General features: G+C 36.8%; 1 protein-coding gene across 11 annotated transcripts in view; it reads right to left on the reverse strand.

Moving 5' to 3' along the window:
- Window positions 1-22359, reverse strand: part of LRCH3 (leucine rich repeats and calponin homology domain containing 3) — a 104894-nt gene that overhangs the window by 30672 nt on the left and 51863 nt on the right. For all 11 annotated transcript variants that reach the window (XM_055568511.1, XM_055568503.1, XM_055568509.1 and 8 more), the window contains exons 6-10: window positions 21675-21784; window positions 15203-15296; window positions 13868-13988; window positions 12220-12368; window positions 7715-7791 (exon numbers count right to left, since the gene is read on the reverse strand). In XM_055568511.1, coding sequence (XP_055424486.1) covers window positions 7715-7791; window positions 12220-12368; window positions 13868-13988; window positions 15203-15296; window positions 21675-21784 — 551 coding nt within the window. The remainder of the gene's footprint in view (window positions 1-7714; window positions 7792-12219; window positions 12369-13867; window positions 13989-15202; window positions 15297-21674; window positions 21785-22359) is intronic.

A 22359-nucleotide genomic window follows, 5' to 3' on the forward strand; every position in this document is an offset into this window, starting at 1 on the left:
GACAGATAAATAAAAGATAAGTGGAATTTTACTGTTAATGTAGTTTTCTATTAATCAGCAGGCAAACTGTCTGGTCAACATTGAAAGACCAACTGCATTTTATAAACTTGAGCCCAAGTCATTAAATTAAGCTACAGGAACACCTAATGTCTCCAACTCATATTTCACATGATGATATCACCGATCAAGCTATACATAGTGGACAACTGTCTATGTCAGCCAGTGCTGATGATAGTTATTTGAGATCACTTTTCAAACAGTATTGTTTCTTTATAGCTCACAGAACTACATCTTCTTTATTCCTAGGACTGAAACAAGATACATGTACATGGAGATGGTTTATACACAAAGCCACTTTATCAACACAGTTCTGGAATACTACAGAACCTATAACTTTACGTGTAGAGCACATCTACTCCATTTTTAATTGAAGAGCAATTTTAGTAACAAAACTGAAGCTTTTGTTGATTTTTATCTTTAAGAAAAATATGAAACCTGATTTGATGCTTAAAAAAAAACCCAGTAAAACTTGCTTTTCAGTTTTATCAGTGTTAATTCTTATATTTTGGTATTTATTTCTTATATTTCCTAAAGTTTAAAAATATAATATATAAGAAAACAAAAACTTAAGCTAGTCTATTGTTCTTTCATGCTACATTTTTGTCTTATATTGGTTCCAAATCTTTGAAGTATTCACAAAATTTTTTTTTAATTTCTAGGCATTAAAAAAACTTTGACAGAATAAATTGTTTATAATTTTTAAAAGGAACAGAATAAATTACTTAATGCCTACCAAATAAACGACTTAATAACTTCCTATACAAGATTTAAAATAATGTTAAAGGTAGAGATTTAAAACTTCCTTAACTTTCTATTAATTCTCGCCAACCTTTATCCTAGCACGCCTAACCAGAGCATATTCAGTCACAAGTCTTGCAAGAAAAGAGAGGAATGTATTGGTAGGATAAGATTTTTAACTGGGATATAACCAATAAAGAATGAGAGATGAGTGACTCCAGGACCATGTACTAGAATAACTGGCATTAAGTGCAAGTTTGTCCCAAATTATCAACTTCACTGTTAACATTTCTTATAGCTTTTATTGGCCATCTATAGATAAACCATACCAGAAAGGATCATATAAAACCATCTCAAGTGGGTGTATGTACCCTGATTTGAACATTTTTAATAATGCTTTTTAAGCAAAACTTTTTAATATACATCTTTATATCCTCATTTCTTCACCCTCTTTTTTACACCGTATCTCAAAAGTTGGTTGAATTCACCGTTTCCACTTTACCTCATCCCATTTTATTTTGAACCCACTCCAATCTGGATCTGTCCTCACAAGTTCATTGAAACTGCTCTCTTCAATTTGGGGGATTTACATGTCCAAATCCAACAGTTATTGTCAGCCCTCACCTTCCTGAACCTATTAGCAGTATGTGAGATTTGCTTCTCTCTCTCCCCACGTCTTGAGAATGTCTCTTCACTTAGCCTCTGGAACATGACGTTCTTTCTCCTATTTCCATAACCAATCCTGCTTGTCTCTACTACCATACCACTGTGCTCATTTCACACGCTACCAAGGTTATACTCAAAATCCTTTAAGACAGGCTTTAGCAGTATGTGAACTGAGAACTTCCAGATGTACAAGCTGGGTTTTGAAGAGGCAGAGGAACCAGAGATCAAATTGCCAACATCTGCTGGATCAGAGAAAGCAAGGGAATTCCAGAAAAACATTTACTTCTGCTTCACTGACTATACTAAAGCCTTTGACTGTGTGGATCAAAACAAATTGTGGGAAATTCTTAAAAGAAATGGGAGTACCAGACCATCTTACCTGTCTCCTGAGAAACGTGTATGCGGGTCAAGAAGCAACAGTTAGAACTGGACACAGAACAATGGACTGGTTCAAAACTGGGAAAAGCTATATATTGTCAGCCTGCTTACTTAACTTATACACAAAGTACATCACACAAAATGCTGGGCTGGATGAATCACAAACTAGAATCAAGACTGCCAGGAGAAATATCAACAGTCTCAGACATGCAGATGATACCACTCTAATGGCAGAAAGTGAAGAGAAGCTAAAGAGCTTCTTGACGAGCATGAAAGAGAAGAGTAAAAAAGCTGGCTTGAAACTCAACATTTAAAAAACGAAGATCATGGCAACCAGTCCCATTATTTCATTACAAAGAGAAAGGGGAAAAGTAGAAGCAGTAACAGATTTTATTTTCTTGAGCTCCAAAATCACTACAGACGGTGACTGCAGCCATGAAATTAAAAGATGCTTGCTTGTTGGAAGGAAAGCTATGACAAGCCTAGACAGCATACAAGCAGAGACATCACTTTGCCAACAAAGGTCCATATAGCCAAAGTTATGGTTTTTCCAGTAGTCACGTATAGATGTGAGAGTTGGACCATAAAGAAGACTGAGTGCTGAAGAACTGATGCTTTCGAACTGTGACGCTGGAGAACACTCTTGAGAGTCTCTTGGACTGCAAGGAGATCAAACCAATCCATCTTAAAGGAAATAAACTCTGAATATTCACTGAAAGGACAGATGCTGAAGCTGAAGCTCTGATACTTTGGCCACCTGAAGTGAGAGCTGACTCACTGGAAAAGACCCTGGGAAAGACTGAAGGCAACAGGAGAAGGGGGCAGCAGAGGATGAGATGATTAGATAGCATCACCAACTCAATGGGCATGAACTTGAGCAAACTCCAGGAGACAGTGGAGGACAGAGGGGCCTGGTGTGCTGCAGGCTATAGGGTCACAAAGAGATGGACACAACTTAGCGACTGAACAATAACAACAAACAATCCAGTTGTTTAAGCCTTAATTCTCTCCCCTTTACTCTAAATTTATATATCTAGACCTGCTTACCTGGTAACACCACTGAATTTCTAGCAGCATCTCAAGTAGAACATAACCACAACTTAATTTTCATCTTACACTTCAAAACTGTTCTGCCTTATTTACACTCCTTAGTGTTCCTTGAACACACCAAGTATGTTCCTCTGTAATGGCTTCTGCCTAGACTGTTCCTCCCCTAGATAGCCAGAATCCTTGATTCCTCTTTGGGGTTTCAATAAAAATATCATTATATCATAAAATTGCTCTCGCTTTCCCCTCAACCTGACTCAGTATTAACTCTTTCATCCTGCTTTATTTTTCTTTGTAGCACTGAGCAGTACCTGATAAGTATTTGTTACATGTATTTATCTGTTGTGGCATTGTTATCAGGAACCTAGAACATAACCAGACTATTGCAGTGCTCAAGAAATATTGTTTAAACAAATGGCAGTGGTATCTTCCTCTCAAAAATATGGGATATTGACACAAAAATACAGGTTTGTAATTATGCATTTTTAAATCTTGAACTTGCTAGAGCTGGGAAAACCAAAACTGTACCTCTGTATGACAGACTCTGAACTGCCCTTCTGCTTTTCTTTGTTCATCATATCACATTTAATATAGTAGCTTTTCTAGTTTTGTCTATGTAACATGAAACTAAAAATATCCAGGTATTTTTTTAATACTATACTGCTTCCAGTAGAAATTAACAAACTTCACAGGACCTAGCCTGACATTATCACATTATCATCTCTCCTGAACTAAAATGCCTATCAGGTTATAAGTGAGCTCTTAAAAAAAAATTTTTTTTGATATATAAAATAAATGACAGTTTTGTTATTTTAACTAAAAATTTATTTACTCCATCTTAGCAAACAGTTGGAGAAGGCAATGGCAACCCACTCCAGTACTCTTGCCTGGAAAATCCCATGGACGGAGGGGCCTGGTGGGCTGCAGTCCATGGGGTTGCTAGGAGTTGGACACGACTGAGCGACTTCACTTTCACTTTTCACTTTCATGCACTGGAGAAGGAAATGGCAACCCACTCCAGTGTTCTTGCCTGGAGAATCCCATGGACGGGGGAGCCTGGTGGTCCATGGGGTCGCACAGAGTCAGACACGACTGAAGCGACTTAGCAGCAGCAGCAGCAGCAGCAAACAGTTATAAAACACTTACCAATTTATCATAATACTCTTAACATACCTCCTTACCTTTCTTAATCCTCAGGCAGATAGTGTCTGTGTTTGTGTGGGGGAGGGGGAGGTAGGAAGAAATGTACATGGTGGGTGATGGGAGGAGAGGAGAATTGGGAGGAAAAAGCAAACAACTTTTTTTTTCAGCAGTGACTAACAAGCAAGTAGCAATCTATAAACTAACTCAATTCCTTTCGGTCTTTGTAACAGAAGGACTGATCAACACTTTGGAGGTTAACATATTCCTCAGATTGGGAAGCACCAACAGCTCAAGAGGTAAGGATTCTTCCTGCAATGCAAGAGATGCAGGAGCCATAGGTTGGATTCCTGGGTTGGAAAGATCCTCTGAAGAAGGAACTAGCAAACCATTTCAGTATTCTTGCCTGGAAAACTCCATGGACTGAGGAGCCTGGCAGGCTACAGTCCACAGGGTCATTAAGAGTTGGATATGACTGAGCACACACATGAGGCAATGCAACATTACTCAGGTTACAGGCAAGTCTTGTGAGCCTGAGAGTTGCCAGCCATTCTGAGGTGATTTTGTTTTTCTAGGTTCTAATTCATGATTCCATTTGAGGAGGATAGGAACTCTGAAATTCACAGCTATTTCTCAATACCTAAAAAAGTATTAGCACATGAGATATTTAGCAACATGAGGTATGAGGTATGTATTGATCTTAAAGCTCAACTGATGACAGGAATAAAGTACGGGGTTCTTATCCAAAGACTGTATTTATCTAAAGATTTGAAACACCTAGTTAACAGTAATCATTGATTCAGTTTCTAGCACTGTGGCAGGTTACATATTCTGAATGACTCTTCCAATGGAAACAAAAAAACTGTTCAACAAAGCAATCTTTTAAAATGCACTGCTGAAGTACCAAAACAAACAAACAAACAAACAAAAAACACCACAGATTCTAAAAAGAAGTTAAAAAACAGGAACTCTGGATTAAGGTTTGGTAAGCAGATTTTTGGCACTCATGATCTCCTCCCCTGGTATTACTCCAATAAATATGTTACGTATCAGAAAAGGACTCTGCAGATGAAATTAAGGTTACTAATTGGTTGACCTTATCCAGGTGGGCCTAGTATAATCATACAAGTTATTAAAACCAGAAGAGGAAGGCAAGAGAGTTTGAGAAATGTGGCAGAAAGGGAAATCAGATTTATGTGAAGATCTGACCCGTCACTGCTGGCTTGATATGGAGGAAACCATGAACCAAGAAATGTGGGTGGACTCTAGACACAAAAATGACTCCCAGCTAACAGCTAACAAGGTAATGGAGACCGCAATCTACAACTGCATGGAACTGAATTCTGCCAGCAACCTATATGAGCCTGGAAGTGGATTCTCCTCCAGGGTCTCTAGGTAAGACTCTAGGCTAGCCAACACTTTGACTTTGGCCTTGTGAGGCCCTAAGCAGAGAACCAAAACAAGCCTGCCCAGACTTCTATCTCTCAGAACTGTAATGTAATAGGTGTGTTTTAAGCAACTAAATTTGTGGTAATTTGTTATATAAGGGTCAGAGACATTACTTTGCCGACAAATGTCCATCTAGTCAAAGCTATGGTTTTTCCAGTAGTCACGTATGGATGTGAGAGTTGGACTATAAAGAAAGATGAGAGCCGAAGAATTGATGCTTTTGAACTGTGGTGCTGGAGAAGACTCTTGAGAGTCCCTTGGACTGCAAGGAAATCAAACCAGTCAATCCTAAAGGAAATCAGTCCTAACTATGCATTCATTGGAAGGACTGATGCTGAAGCTCCAATACTTTGGCCACCTGATGGGAAGAACTGACTCACTGGAAAAGACCCTGATGCTGGTAAAGACTGAAGGCAGGAGGAGAAGAGGATGACAGAGGATAAGGTGGTTGGATGGCATCACCAACCCGATGGACATAAGAGTTTGAGCAAGCTCCGGGAGTTGGTGATGGACAGGGGAGCCTGGCATGCTGCAGTCCATGGGGTCTCAGAGTTGGACGTGACTGAGCGAAACCTAACTGAACTGAAGTGTCAGAAAACTAAAACTTTAGTAAGGCAACTGAGCAAAAAGCTGGCTTTCACCTTGAGGGTGTATGCCATATCCTGAAAATCCTGAGCTTTACTTATGATGGACACAGAAGGTAGGAGGTGCCAAAAATAAAGCAGAGGTCTATCCAACATGGGGAAATGTAACAAGAAATGCCCGCATGATACTGGAATCTCAAATAACCACATTTTCAGTAAAGGGACACACTGGCAACTAAAAAGTCACTTTGAGATAAATTTCAAAGACATGAAATGTGTCTAAATCTTCATGAACTAATAAGATTAAAAAGACCACGTTATAAGATTTCTTTCTTTCATTATTCTCCCTACAGTTTCTTTATTCATCTATAGCTCATTCTTCTAAACAACTTTAATATCCTGTCAAGTATAAGTAAAGAATGATGTATGACACTTTCTACACAACACATTTAATGTTACTTAAGAACAGATTTATCAAGCCTACTTTTTTAAGATTTCAAAAAAAAAAAAGAAGCAAAAAAAACCAAAGGCTGAGAATCTTTCAACGATTGTGATACAGTTTATGATAAGAAGCTTTTTGGAGTTCAAGAATAAGAAGCAGTACTCTTGAGAAAACAAAAAAGCAGCAGCAGCAGCAGTACTCTAAATGGTCAAGCTAAGTTTAGAAATATCCTGTGAGGCAGTAATTATAGATAAAAGATTACTTCAACTGAGATGGGAATGAAGAATATATTGTTTTCTCTGTTGTTCTGTCATCTAATCAAAAGTTTAAGTAAAATCGCTGGACTCCTGAAATTCATGCAGCTCTATTTATGCATAAATCCAGGTACATCATTATAAACTTTATCGCGCCTGCTGCTGCTAAGTGGCTTCAGTCGTGTCCGACTCTGTGCGACCCCAGAGACGGCAGCCCACCAGGCTCCTCTGTCCCCGAGATTCTCCAGGCAAGAATAGTGGAGTGGGTTGCCATTTCCTTCTCCAATGCATGAAAGTGAAAAGTGAAAGTGAAGTCGCTCAGTCGTGCCGGACTCTTAGAGACCCCATGGACTGCAGCCCACCAGGCTCCTCCGTCCATGGGATTTTCCAGGCAAGAGTACTGGAGTGGGGTGCCACTGCCTTCTCCGATAAACTTTATTACTTATCTTCAAATAATTATACAGATAAAGGTTTAGGTAATCCGAATTTAGAATCAGTAAGTCAGTTTTACTTCTTATTCTAGAGCACAAAGGTACATTCCTCTTAGCTCTAAATACATCATATTTAAAACACGTAGTGGCAAAGGCATCCCACTCCAGTACTCTTGCCTGGAAAATCCCATGGGCGGAGGAGCCTGGGAGGCTGCAGTCCATGGGGTCGCTAAGAGTCGGACACAACTGAGCGACTTCACTTTCACTTTTCACTTTCATGCATTGGAGAAGGAAATGGCAACCCACCTCAGTGTTCTTGCCTGGAGAATCCCAGGGACGAGGGAGCCTGGTGGGCTGCCGTCTGTGGGGTCGCACAGAGTCGGACACGACTGAAGCTACTTAGCAGCAGTAGCAGCAGCAGTATCTAAACACCTTCATTACACATATATATACATAAAACCAAAATTATTTCATGCTCTTACTACCCAGTTTTAAGACAAAATGACTAGCATTGGTTTTTCAAACCTATTTTGATGTGAATATCTTCTCATGTCTTCTGTTTTTTGAAATTCCCTCATGGGTATTGGCTTTATTGGTGAACCCTAGGCCAAAAACAGAAAGACAGATCAATTTAACACATGTATCCAGAAAAGTGTAATTACACAGTTTACATTTCAATGGAATTTAGGGATCAATATATTATATTACACTAAAAATATTTTAACAAAATCTTGGAATGTGAACTTTCACGTTTAGAAGAATTATAGGCTATATTACTGCTTTGATAAACAGAAGACTGTACACAATCCAAAGACATTTATTTTTTAAAAATGTAGATTTTCTTCTCACTGTATTTTATGATTTATAATGACCATACAGTAATATTTACAAAACAATAAGATGTGAAAGTTGGAAAGAATCTTAGAGGTCATTAAGCACAAACTCTCCTCTAGAACAGGAACTCCTACCGATCCTATCCTGACTTTTGCTCAGCCTCTCTTGACTATTCCTGGTAATAGGAAGTTCACTGGGGAGACTACATTTCTTTACTTCATCATCATCATAAATTGTACTTATGTTAGACAAATAGTCCTGGGGATGATAGTAGAATATCAAGACAAAGTAAAAAGTAATTTCTTCCTTTTTCTTTAAAGATTTATTTACTTATTTTTATTATTTATTTATTTATTATCCATTTATTATGATGGGTCTTTGCTGCTGCACACAGGCTTTCTCTACTTGCGGGGAGCATGGGCTACTCTTTGTTCTAGTGTGCAGGCTTCGCACTGAGGTAGCCGCTCTTGTTGCAGAGCACAAGCTCTAGGAGTGCTGGCTTCAGTAGTTTCAGCACATGGGCTCAGCAGTTGTGATGTACCGGCTTAATTGCTCGGCAACACATGGGATCTTCCTGGACCAGGGATGGAACCAGTGTCCCTTGCACAGCATGGTGAATTCTTAATCACTGCACCACCAGGGAAGTTCAAATGTAATTTGTTTATGGCAAAATATGGTATTAATTGGGGCTTCCCTGGTAACTCAGAAGTAAAGAATCTGCCTGTGATGCAAAAGATGCAGGAGACCCAGGTTCAATCCCTGGATGGGGAAGATCCCCTGGAGAAGGGAATGGCAACCCACTCCAGTATTTAGAGTTGGACACGACTGAAGCAAATTGAACACGAGCATGATGGTATTAATTAGGGCTTTCCTGCTGGCTTGTGGTAAAGAATCTGCCTGCAATGTAGGAGACCACCTGCAATGTAGGAGATGTAGGTTTGATCTGTGGGGTGGGGGAGATCCCCTGGAGAAGGAAATGTCAACCCACTCCAGTATTCTTGTCTGGAAAATCCCATGGACAGAGGAGCCTGGCGGGCTACAGTCCATGGGATCACAAAGAGTTGAACATGACTGAACGACTAAAACACACAGGGTAAAGGTCATTTAAAAAAATTATTGATGAAAATGTAACTGCTTTAAGTTATATGGTTTATATACTGAAAAATATAAATCAAAGATAGAGACACCATGTATTTTGTCAAATGAGAATCTATAAAAACAATATAATCCTATTTGAGCACCAAAGAAAATCATCAAAATGGGTATTCTAGAAGGGACAAAAACCCAACTTATCCCCCCTAAAAATCAAAAATCAAATTTTATTTGATTTTACAGTCTATGTCCAAGAAACAGGTACATCACACATAACTAGAAAATCTTAGGTGAATTACTTCAAAGGGCTAAGGCTGATTTCTGTAAAGTCTGGGCATAAGGATCATATTAAATGAGACACAATTCTAGAATCTGGATGAGAGAATATTTATTCTAATTTTAGTTAATTTAAGTCTTTAAGTAAACAGAAATCTCTCTTAGTATGCTACCATCAGTGACTTAGCACCCAGGTTTTACAATGCTGTGATTACCTAAAATTACTGCAAGAGGTACATGAAATTTTCATGACAAAAATGAATGTAACATTAGTTTAATTAAAAAAGTAAATATGTTACAGTCTATAAGTCATACCCTATTTTGTCATAATATTTCTATGCATGTGACAGGTATTATGATAAACCTTAAATAATAGCAGAGTGTTTAAAATCCCAAATACTTTTTAACAACCCATTTTTAGGTAGTATCCAAGAATATAAAAAAATATTTATTCACTGGTTATTAAACCATTTAAAATAATACTGCTTCATTTTATTTTTATATATGGGTGGTGGTTTAGTCACTAAGTTGTGTTCGACTCTTGCGACCCCAAGGACTGTAGGCTGCCAGGCTCCTCTGTCCATGGGATTTTCCAGGCAAGAATACTGGAATGGATTGCATTTCCTTCTCCAGGGGATCTTCCTGACCCAGGAAGTGAACCTGGGTCTCCTGTATTGCAGGCAGATTTTTATATATGCCAAGCTTCAAAAGCCTTATGACATAAAAGTCCTAAAGAGCCTTACAACAGAATCATAAAGACTACTATATGTAATAGGTAGATGGAATCAAAAAACATATTACAAATTAGCCAATATAATGGATTAAAGAAATGATATTACAATTTTTCACCAGCAGTATAACGGGCATTTTCACTTTTAGTAGAAATATCTCATCTACACAGGATAATTAACCATAAAACAGTCAAAGAGAAAGACTACAAGAAAAGAAAAAGGATTCCCCAAGATTATAATGTGGGCGTTGTTAACTTAAATTTTACTGCCAAGTAGATGCCCTTTGCTCTAGCAGAAATGCTTACAGCCTGAACCACAAGTAGTTTCATTAATCAACTGTACACATTGCTATCTGTAGGCTGCAGGACTTTGATTCACAGCAATGGACATTATTGGCTGGTTTCACCTTTTGAGATGTCAGTCACCCATTGTCAACCATTGATCCAAAAATATTATATGGAAAGTTTCAGAAACAAACAATTTGTAAGTTTTATACTACATGCCATTCTAAGCAGTGTGGTAAAATCGCAAGCTGTCCCACTCCATCCCACCTGGGTTATGAATCATCCCTTTCACCAGGGTATCCTGCCTGTTAGTCAGTTAGTAGCTGGCTCAGTTAAGTTTCTCTCAATTATCAGACTGTTGCAGTACAGCAGTGCTTGTGTACAAGTAATCCTATTTTATTAATAATGGACCCAAGTACAAAAGTAGTAATGTTGGTAATTCAGATATGCCTGAGAGAAGTCGTAAAATGCTTCACTGAAGTGAAAAGGTGAAAGTTCTTGAATTAATAAGGAAAGAAAAAAACTGAATTCTAAGGTAAGATCTACAGTAAGAACAAAGCTTCCATCTGTGAAGTTGTGTAGAAGGAAAGAGACATTCATGCTAGTTTTGCTGTTGCACTTCAAACTGCAAACGTTACACACCCACAGTGTGTGTAAATGAATGCTTAGTTAAGATGGGAAAGGCATTAAATTTGTGCAGTGAGATAATAAGAGAGAGCGTGAGTGTGCACACATCCAAATTCACATAATTTTTGTTACAGTATACTGTTGCAACTATTTTTAGTTATTATTCTTAATCTCTTACTGTGCCTGATTTATAAATTAAACTTTATCATAGGTATGTATGTATGTATAGGAAAAAACATAGTACATATAGGGCTCAGTACCATCCATCCACTGGTGTTCTTGGAATGTATTCCCCTCAGATATGGGGTGGGGGGAATAACGTATTTATCAAACTTTAAATACAAGAGTGTCTTTTGAACCAACAAAAAATACTGTGTTCAAAAGTCTTCAGATAGGAAAACCAAGTTTTTTTTTTTTAAAAGAATGATAATAACACTCTATAACATATCCCACTTGAAGTGACTATTCGCTATTTCTAAAAGACTTAAATACATCATTCTTCAAAAAGGCCCCAAGTGTTTCTCAAATAATCCCTGCTCAGAGCCTGGGACCAACTCCAGACATTAATATCACACACACTGAAGTGGAGCCATTTTATTATGCTGACTAGATACACTGAAGAATGCTATTTCTACTTGAGACCCTTGGGGAACTGGCAGAGACTTCGCAGTGGGCTGAATGCTCATTTGTTTTCTAAGGCAACTCAATGCTCCACTATAACAGACACCCAGGAATTTTAATGGCAAACAATTTATATTCTGTGTGACTTAGCATAAAAGCACCAATATAATTAAGCTCATCATGAAAATTCTATGGTTGAGTTTGTATGTTGCTCCAAAAGTCTGCCGTTGGTTCAATTCTTAATTACTGACCAAACTATGATTTATCAGTTAATAAAAAAGCATTAAGAATAACAATAAAAAGCATCATATTCCTTTGCATTTTCTTAGGACTTTTCTTAATTCTGAAATCTGTCTTTTTATTTGAAAAATAAATCTCAACTTTACTTAAGACTACTGTCTGATTTTAAAAATAGTTTGAAAAAGTAATAAAATTGGAACTAAAGATAATAAAACAAATAATTGAGCCTAAACCAACAAATCACTGATATGACAGAAATTTAGACTATCATAAATTGTTTTTACTAGGGGACGGCAACAAATTTAGGTTTAAACGTATATACTACCTCATGAGAGATTCGTCGTTGTTCAATATACGCCATAAACTGTGAACTGAGGCTGTCTGAGTCCAGGCCCTTGTGTGGTCTCACCTCATCCTCATCTTCCTCTGCAGTACAGCTGTCAATATAGTCAATCTGATCCAGTTCATGTTCCACTGTCCATATGACACAAACACACACACACATCAAAAAAAAATTCAAGTTAGACAGCCAACAAAAACCATTAAATTGCATTCTTTCCTTTTCCTTAACATTTTCTATTATGAAAGTGGGAAGAATAAGTTTAAATTACGTAAGTCTTTATCATTTAGTCCATGGTCACTCACAATAACAGGCTAAAGAAAAGCCCTAGTCTTGATTCACTATAAAGAATGCAGTAATTGATGGTAATTACTGGAATTTAGACCTCTAGTATTTCTTTTTTCTTTGGCTAGCTCTTGACTATTTTAAACAAGTTTGACTCTGTGAGACAAAAAGAGGAAGAATAATTTTTTAACGTTGAAGGGTATATCTTCTTTTAGGTTTTGTTTCATTTTTTGGATGTTTTAGGTTTGGGGCTTAATTATATCTCTTTGAAGAATTAGGCAGAAAACCTACCACAATTAACTCTAAATAAAAGTGAAAAGACAGGAGGAAAGACTTGGTGATAAAGAAACAGATACTGATGACTGTTCCCCTTATTGTAACTGCTATCCATTACTAGAAAAAAAAGATTTTTCTGTTTAGAAAAATATTTTTTAGAGGTCAGTATTGCAGGTATGTTGCAGCAGTTTGTGGATGGAAGGGAATCATTTGAGGAATTTTTGCTTCTTAAAATGCTCTGGGGTGAGAAGCACATAAATAAGATTCAGATGCCCTTGAAGAGCACAATTTCAGATGAAAGACAAGGCAGACATCAAGAATACACTGAATTTCTAAAAGAGGTCACACAATGACCACAAAGAGAATCTTTAAAAAGGAGAATACTTCTAAGAAGATCATGGTTAAATCAAGATTAGCAAAGATCAGGCTTCCCCTATGGCTCAGTGGTCAAGAATCTGCCTGTCAATGCAGGAGACACCAGTCCGATCCCTGATCCAGGAATTTCCCACATGCCATGGAGCAACTAAGCCGGTGCACCAGAACTATTGAGCCTGTACTCTATAGTCCAGGAGCCACGATTACTAGCCCACTTGCTGCAACTACTGAAGTCTGAGCATCTTAGAGCCCACACTCTGCTACTGGAGAGGCCAGTGCAACAAGAAGCCCACACATGCAGCTGGTGTAAAATGCAGTCTATGATCACTGCAACTAGAGAAAAAGCCCACGCAGCAACCAAGACTCAGCACAGCCAAAAAAAAAAAAAAAGATTAGCAAAGGTCTATTCCAGATAAACTTATTAGTAAACTTAGTATTCCAGAGAACTTAGTAAAGTTCTCTCCCCAAATAAAGAGAAAAACATATTTTAATTACAAGCCTGAAAACATAGAGAAATTGAAATTTAGTCCTAATAGAAAACATTTTTTTTTTCTAATCATATGAGAAGAGGAGGGAGGTCTCTAAAAAAAGAATGGAAGAAGTTACAGATATACAAATAAAAGGAATGGATGTGAAAAGGCCGTTTAAAAAGTCAGAGATAAAAAAGATTTTGGATGTTGTCAGGAATCATGTTTACCTCCACCATTTGTTACTATTAAACTGCTGTGATTCTCCTGGTATTGATTTTCTCTTCGTAGTCTTTGTTCTTTAGTAATTTCTGCTACTCGAAGAGGCAGATCTGAAAATTCATCTGTAGGCTTAAAAAAATAGCAGAAACACTAAAATAAATCACTTCAAATTTTAGATAAGGCATTTATAGCATAAACTCAGAATTTATATTTTTTAAAAAAGAGCAAAATAATTCCAGAGATGCATCTACAAAGATGTACATATTATTCAACAATATCAATGTACTTAATGGCACTGAAATGCACACTTAAAAATGGTTAAAATGGGGCTTCCCTGGTGGTCTAATGGTTATGAATCTGCCTTGCAATGCAGGGGACACCAGTTCAATTTCTGATCCAGGAAGATCCCGCACGCTGTGAGGCAACTAAGCCTGTGTGCCACAACTACTGACCTTATGCTCTAGAGCCCAGGAGCCACAACTACAGACGCCCATGGGCCCTAAAGCCTGTGCTCCCGCAACAAGAGCAGCCACTGCAATGAGAAGCCTGCACACCACACCTAGAGAGTAGGCCCTGCTTGATACAACTAGAGAAACCCTGAGAACAGCAACACAGACCCAGTGTAGCCCCCCCAAAAAAGTATCTTTTTTGATATTGCCACAATCATGTACACACCCAACCACACACAAATAGCCAAGCAATTTCAAATGACAAATGAGCTGTATTCTAAAACTAATTTGCTTTAGACTCCAAATAAAACAATGTTAAAAATGGTATACTACCAGTCTTGCTAACAAAATCTTTTTATCATTTAACCTAATTTATAGCTAAAATATTATCCCTTAGTAATTTAAAAAGAGAGAAAACATAATACTAATAATTAAAACAAAAGAGAAAAATGATATAATTAGCTGAGAAAGTTACTTATTTATCTTGAGCATGTAGATAACTTCATCAGGTTCCTATCTTAGTACCCATCAGCCTATAGTTCTATTTTCTCACCTTCTAGCAGATCTTCTACCCTTCTCTGCTCAAGATTACCCAGGCACTCAAAATTTTAGGTTTCCCATGTAACTGGCTCAGTTCCCATTAAGATCTTCCAGGATATAAAATGATTTATACGAGACAATGAGGTAACAAACATGTAAAACACAATATGCTAAAAAGACGATGAAGAAACATAATACCATTTCTGAGTGACAGGACTATGTGGGAGTTTTACCCCTCATTTGGCTTTTCTATATTTTACATAACAAGAAATTGAGTCCAATTAAGACACTTTCCATTTTCATCATTTTACTTCCTCTTAATCAGAAGTTGCAACAAGTACAATAAACACTTACTTCATTCCCTGACCATCTCTTATCACCACTGTCCACACTGTTGAAACCTGAATCAAGCGCTCCGTAGGGACGACCTGAGTACAGTTCTTCATGGCTGCCGAAAAGAAACTTTAGTTCTTATTGTGAAGTTTGATACTTTAAAAATTAACATTTGAAATAGATGCAATTTTAGTAATAAATATTTTCATGGCATTTAGGGACTTAATTGCTTAGAATGAAGTGAGTACTCCTTTAACTTTTCAGTATGAAAAACTCCAAATTCAAAGAAAGCAGTTAGAAGAGAATAATGAACTTTCATGTCCTCATTATCCACCTTCAAAAATATCAACACTCTTACTTCATCTGTTCCTCTAGCCATTCCCGATGACCCTCTCCATTATTTTTGTTTTTAATAGCACTCTCTTTCTTAAGGTAAAATTTATATACACTGAAATACACAAACCTTTGACAAATGAATGCATCTTTGTAACATACACCCCTATCATGATACAGGACACTTCTACTTCACCAGAAAATTACCACACATCCCTTTCCAGTCAACTTTCCTCACCTCATCAACTAAGAAGCAACTACCAAATTTTTTTTTTACTTTAAATTAGTATAGAAGGCCAAATAATTGTTCTCAAAGATGTCAAGATATACTCCCTGAAACCTGTAAATATGTTACTTTACATTGGAAACGGGAATTAGGGTTGCAGATAAAAGTAAGGCTGCTAGTAAGAGTACTTTAAAATAAGGAGATTATCTTGAACTGTATGAATGGGCTCAATGTAATCACAAGGTCTCTTGAATGTTTAAGAGGGAAAAAGAAGAGGAGGATACAATGCTGATTTAAAGATGGAGGAAGGGACAAACTAAGGAAAGCACACAACCTCTAGAAGTTGAAAAAGGCAAGGAAACACAGTCTACTCAGAATCTACAGAAAAGAATGGAGCACTGCCAGCATCTTAATTTTAGCTCAGTGAGACCAAAATTTAGATTTCTGACCTATACCATAAAATGATAAATTTGTGTTGTTTAAACCTCTAAGTTTGGGGTAATTTGTTCTGCTTATTCTAGAATGCACAAAAATGGAGTATGTACTTTTTATACTTGGCATCATGTCAGTGAAATTCTTGTCATGTCAGTGAATTCATCCTGGATGAATGAATTTATATGTAAGTGCAGGTTTAACTTAAAAAACTGCCAATCTGTTTTCAAAAGTAGCTGAATCATTTTAAATTCCCAACAACAATATACTGGAGTTCCAGTTGTCAACACTGTACTGCCAGTCATTAATTTTAGTTATTATTCTGATGGGTATAAAGTGTGATGTTAATTTGTATTTCTCTGATGACTAGTGATATTTAATATTTTAATGTGCTTATTGGCTACTTATCTTATTCTGTGAAATGTATGTTCAAATCTTTGGCCCATTTAAAAATACAACATCAATAATCATGAAAACAGTTTGCTAAGTAAAAGCCACAGACAAAACGCTATATATTTTATTTCATTTCTATGAAATTCTAGAAAAGGCAAATGACAGAGAGCTGACCAGTGACTGCCTGGAGCTGAGGGTGATTTTTAAAAAAATACGTATCTTGATTGTGTTGGTAGTTTTGTGACTGTACCCATTTACCATAACTCACCAAATTGGACACTTAAAATGGGTAAATTTTATCTCAATAAAGTTGTTAAAGAAATCGGCCAAACTAACTTTCCAAAATGGATGTTCTGATTTTACTTTTTTACAACTCAAATTACATTACATAAGCAACATGAGAGCACTGGTTGCTCCACATCCTTTCATTTGCTGTTGTCAGTCTTAATTTTATTCTTGTGGATATGCATTGTGACTTAATATGCATTTCAATGATGATTAATGATGTTAAGCACTTTTCTGTGTGCTTACTGATCAATTATGTATCTTTCTTTGTAAAGTTTATTCAAGACTTTTGTCCAGTTTTCAACTGGGTTGTTTGTCTTTTTAACATCAAGTTGCAGGCTTCTATGGTGGCTTAGCTGATAAAGAATCCGCCTGCAATGCAGGAGGACCCTGGTTCGATCCCTGGGTTGGGAAGATCCCCTGGAGAAGGGCATGGCAACCCACTCCAGTATTCTTGCCTAGAGAATCCCCACGGACAGAAGAGCCTGGTGGGGTTGCAAAGAGTCAGACAGGACTGGCACATTCTTTATACACTCTGGATGCAAGTCTATTATTTTAAATGTATTTTGCAAATAATTTCCCTCAGTCTGTGGTTTGCCTATTTTCTTAACAGTTTCTTTTCATAAATAGATGGTTTTAATTTTCATTAAATTGAGTTTATCATTTCTTTTTTAATGGTTACTGCTTTCTGTGTCCTCAGAAATCCTTGCATTCCCCAAGTCACAAAGATTGTTCTACATTTTCTTCTAAAGCTATAAAAGCTTTAGTTTTTGCTTGTTCTTAAACATAGTTTTAAAGTTAGCTTAAAGTCTAAAACATGACAAAACCTATGTTAAAAATTGGTCTGTTAGCATTTTATTTAATAAGATGGCCTAGACTGAAAAATAACTTTCAATGGTACAAATTTAAAGCATGTAGTGTTCTTCTGGTATCAAATTTTGTATTCCATGTATTCTTACAGTTTGTGTACATAACTTTAAAAAAGTTGCTGTGTCACAATGAATCAGAATTTAAGGTACAGGGAAAGAGCAATGCATTTGAGGGACTTGCTTGGTGGTCCACTGGTAAAGTAATTAGCCTCCAATTAAAATAAATAAATTTATATTAAAAATAAATAAATAAATAAAAGTTACGCACAACCATAAAAAAAAAAAGAATCCACCTTGCAATGCAGGGGTTAAAGTTCAATCCCTGATCAGGGATCTAAGATCCCGCGTCTTGGAGCAACTAAGCCCAAAGACCACAACTACTGAGCCCACATGATGCAGTGAAGATCCTATGTGGTTTAGTGGTTAAGAATCTGCCTGCCAATGCAGGGGACAGGAGTTCAATCCGTGGTCTGGGAAGATTTCTCATGCCTTGAGGCAACTAGGCCTATGTACCAAACTACTGAGCTCATGCTCCAGAGCCCACAAGCCGCAACTATTGAGCCCATGCACCTGGAGCCTGTGATCCACAAAAGAAGTCACTGCAATGAGAAGCCTGCACATCACAACTAGAGAGTAGCCCTGTCCGCATGCAGCAACGAAGACCCATCACAGCCAAAAATAAATAGAAAACTGCCCAATAGTACAAAGTTTCAGAGCTAGAACAAAGGCCTTCTAACTCTATGACTGCATTCTGAATAAATGCACTGATAACTACAATGCAATCTTATTAATCTGTACCTTAATAAGAAAGGACATGAAAGTACAACGTCTCATTTGTTGGTGCAAGAGGAGCTGAAGGAAATATTTTTCTTTTATATACATATATATATACACATGCACAACATATATATTGATATATATATATATAAACTTATAGGATATTCTGAAATAATCACAAATACAGTAACATAACTCTGGAAAAATAGAATATGCAGAGGATAATCTATTTGAGCATAATTAGGGATTATATAGGGATTGGAATATATTAGATCTGTAATTATGAATTCCTTTGAGAAACATGATATGTTTATGCTATCTAGACCTCCCATTTAGGAAAACTTTCTCTATCGACTCAAGCCTTCTTATATCTTTTAGCAAACACAAATCTCTTCCCAGGAATTTTTTGTATCTGTTTTTTAAAAGGAAAGTAATAAAGACCGCAATATTCAAAGAAATAAGGCGAAGACTTCTTAGTCCTCAAAACTAAGGACAGAATCAGAGAGAAAAAGATTCTGTAACCAGCACTGCAGCCCTCAATCAAAGCTCACTGCTCAAAGAGGTAATGATGTTTCCTCCTTGGTTTCTTCAGGTGTGCCCTGTAATCATTACACATACACACACCCAGTAATCACTATTCATCTTCTCACACTCAAACCTCAAGGCAACAGCAGCAGTTTAATATTCCTACTCTGCTACTTCAGGAAAGAAAAACTTTTCCTTTGCAAGGGTTACTAACTCCTTGAGAAAATAAGTTAGTGTATATATAAAATAAAAACTACTTAAAAAAAAAAAGATTAGTGTTATTTATTTACTTTTTTGCCCGTACCTCATGGCATGTGGCATATGGGATCTCGGTTCCCAGAAGAGGGATCAAACCCAAACCCTAGCAGTGGAAGAGCTGAGTCTTAACTCCTGGACTACCATTAAAGTCCTCTAAAAGCTGCTTTTTTTGTTGCTGTACATTTTTTTTTAAACTGTACAGGAGTAGAAACTTTTAGAAATATTTAAATAGGGAAAACAAAACTTTCTTCTAGAGATAAGACGTAAGAGTTCCATATGTTAAGCAATGAAGTGAGGTAAGAGGAAAAAGAAATGAAAAGGAAATAATGGAGAAAATTTAAAAATTCTTGGTATTAGTGGTCTGGCTTTCCTCATATCTTCCCCACTGCCAAAATTCTTCCTCTAAGACAGACCTAGATCAGCACACTGTAAGACCTAATCTCCACCTCCCCCACCATCTTTTCGAAATCATTTTGTCTTCCTTAACACCACATACCTGCTTTTAGTCTTCTCAGAGTTAAAAGTGCTAGTACTGAGGATGTTCTGGTAGGAATATTTTATGCATATGCATAATTTCTCCCTGTACTTGTTTAAGTATACTAAATCAAAACAACTAGATTAAAGCTGGTGTTCCCAATGTCCTTCAGTCTATACAAATCTGCAGTCTAAAAGCCAGACCAAAAAACTCCGAATATCATTACAAAGCTGCTTCTGAAGACTTTAGGCAGAGAAAGCTAAAAATACAGTTTAAAAAATTTTAATTATATGTATTTCCCTTTACTGGGAAAATCTTAGCAGTATCTTAAATAGCATTTTAGCATTTTCTTATCTTAGCATTTTCTTAAGTAGCACCAATTACTGTACAGTGCTAAAATATAGTAATAACTTAAAATATTACTAAAATATGAAGGGTACTTTACATATATGTCTGGTGATGTCAAACTGCTACGTTTCTAGAGCTTCATTGTTTTTAAAAACCTTATTAAAATTATGAAATACCATATAAAATAAAAGAATACTTATAACTGACATAGCTTTTAAGGTATGGTGAGACACAAATACCTTTAAAGCCCCCTTATGTCTTCACTTGGAATCTTTCTTTCAGAATTTATCAGTAATTTGAATTTTGTTAATATGCATCTGCTTTTTATGGTTTTATTTTTTCCTTTGAATTATTTTTGTATTTTTAATATGTCTGCTTTTAGAAACTCTAATAAAATAGAAGTTTGTTCATCTGTTTTAAGTTAGGACACTAAGAAGGTTAGGACTGTGCTTTTACGTAAAATGTGACAAATTCTAAGAGAATGCCTAAAGGGTTCTCTTGAGTAAAGTTTATTAATATTATTACACCTTCACTGAGATACCTATTTTGCCTGTTTAAAGACTTTATGAATTTAATTCCTGTTACTTAAGACTGCTGTAATGGTTGGGAATGCCAAGAAAATGCCTTTGTAAAAGTCCGATGCTATATGCAGCTGAGGGATTCACAGACTTAAAAGATCCTAAAATGACATTCAGTCAGTCAGTCAGTCAGTTCAGTCGCTCAGTCGTGTTCGACTCTGCAACCCCATGAATCGCAGCATACCAGGCCTCCCTGTCCATCACCAACTCCCGGAGTTCACTGAAACTCATGTGCATTGAGTCGGTGATGCCATCCAGCCATCTCATCCTCAGTCGTCCCCTTTCCCTCCTGCCCCCAATCCCTCCCAGCATCAGAGTCTTTTCCAATGAGTCAACTCTTCGCACGAGGTGATCAAAGTACTGGAGTTTCAGCTTTAGCATCATTCCTTCCAAAGAAATCCCAGGGCTGATCTCCTTCAGAATGGACTGGTTGGATCTCCTTGCAGTCCAAGGGACTCTGAAGAGTCTTCTCCAACACCACAGTTCATGGCCATCAAATCCAACACCTTTACTCCCTTTGTGAAAAATGCAGCCCAGAAAGTTTGAATGAGTTGCCTTAAGTTATAGAGTTAGTTAAAAGGAGAGCCAAGGTTAGTTAATATTAAAGTCACTTAGACCAGCAGTTTTCAACTGAGGACCTCTCAGAGGATATTTGGTAATAACTGGAGACACCTTTGTTTGTTACGTTGGGAAGGTGCTACAGAAGCCAGGGAAGCTGTTGAGTATCTTCCAGTGTACGGGACAGGTCCTCACCACAAATAATTATCTATTTCGAAATATCCACAGTGCTGAGGTTAAGAAACCCTGACTTAGAACTATACTTGGTCACATCTATGTAATCAATTTTTACTTAATATAAGCATTCTGAGAAAAATAACATTAAAATAGGTTATTTTGCTTTGGTCAAACAAACCATCAGGCAAATTTAAGGGTCCCATTTATTTGATTCTCCGTGAGATGGAAAATAATAAATGAAAGAATACAATATACTCACCAGGAGCCAAAACCCATGGGTCTCCTATCATAATCTGGCAGATCTGGAGCAATCTTACAAGCCTGCATGTTCAGGTACTTAAATATGTGGATTTTGCCTTTTATACATATCTAAGTAAAGTAACATATAGAAACAAATTATTATTCATCTGAAATATATGTGTACCCAAACCTTTTTTCCTTCTGCTGCTTTTATTTTTTTTAATTTTAAATTTACTTATTTTTTTAACTGAAGGAGCCCCTGCCTTTTAAATCACAGTCAGCTTTTTATTTAATGTATATTGGAAATAGAAGGTATTTCTATTAAGTATGTATGGTAATATTAAAAATTAACTCATTATAACACATTATATCATTTGTTACCTTAGGTGTTTAAGTGACATAAATGTAGGTTTTTGTTTTCTAGTCACTAATAAGTTTTAGTAACATACATAATTCATGATTATAAACACTGTTAGAATACCAAGTAAACTTATATTGACTAGTTAGGCACAGTCAGAGATTTAAAGCATTGCTCCCCATGGATTCTACTGGCAACTTTTGTTTTTAGAAATCCAACAATCATGCACAATTATGTTTTCAATCCTACTTCCTGTAAGAAAGAAAAGCCGGAAATGATTAAATATTAAAGTCATATATAGTTCTGTTGCCACCTATTTATTTCTGTCCTACAAATCAACATATAA

Source organism: Bubalus kerabau, chromosome 2 (genome assembly GCF_029407905.1).
Source record: "Bubalus kerabau isolate K-KA32 ecotype Philippines breed swamp buffalo chromosome 2, PCC_UOA_SB_1v2, whole genome shotgun sequence".
In the NCBI taxonomy this organism is placed as follows: domain Eukaryota; kingdom Metazoa; phylum Chordata; class Mammalia; order Artiodactyla; family Bovidae; genus Bubalus; species Bubalus kerabau.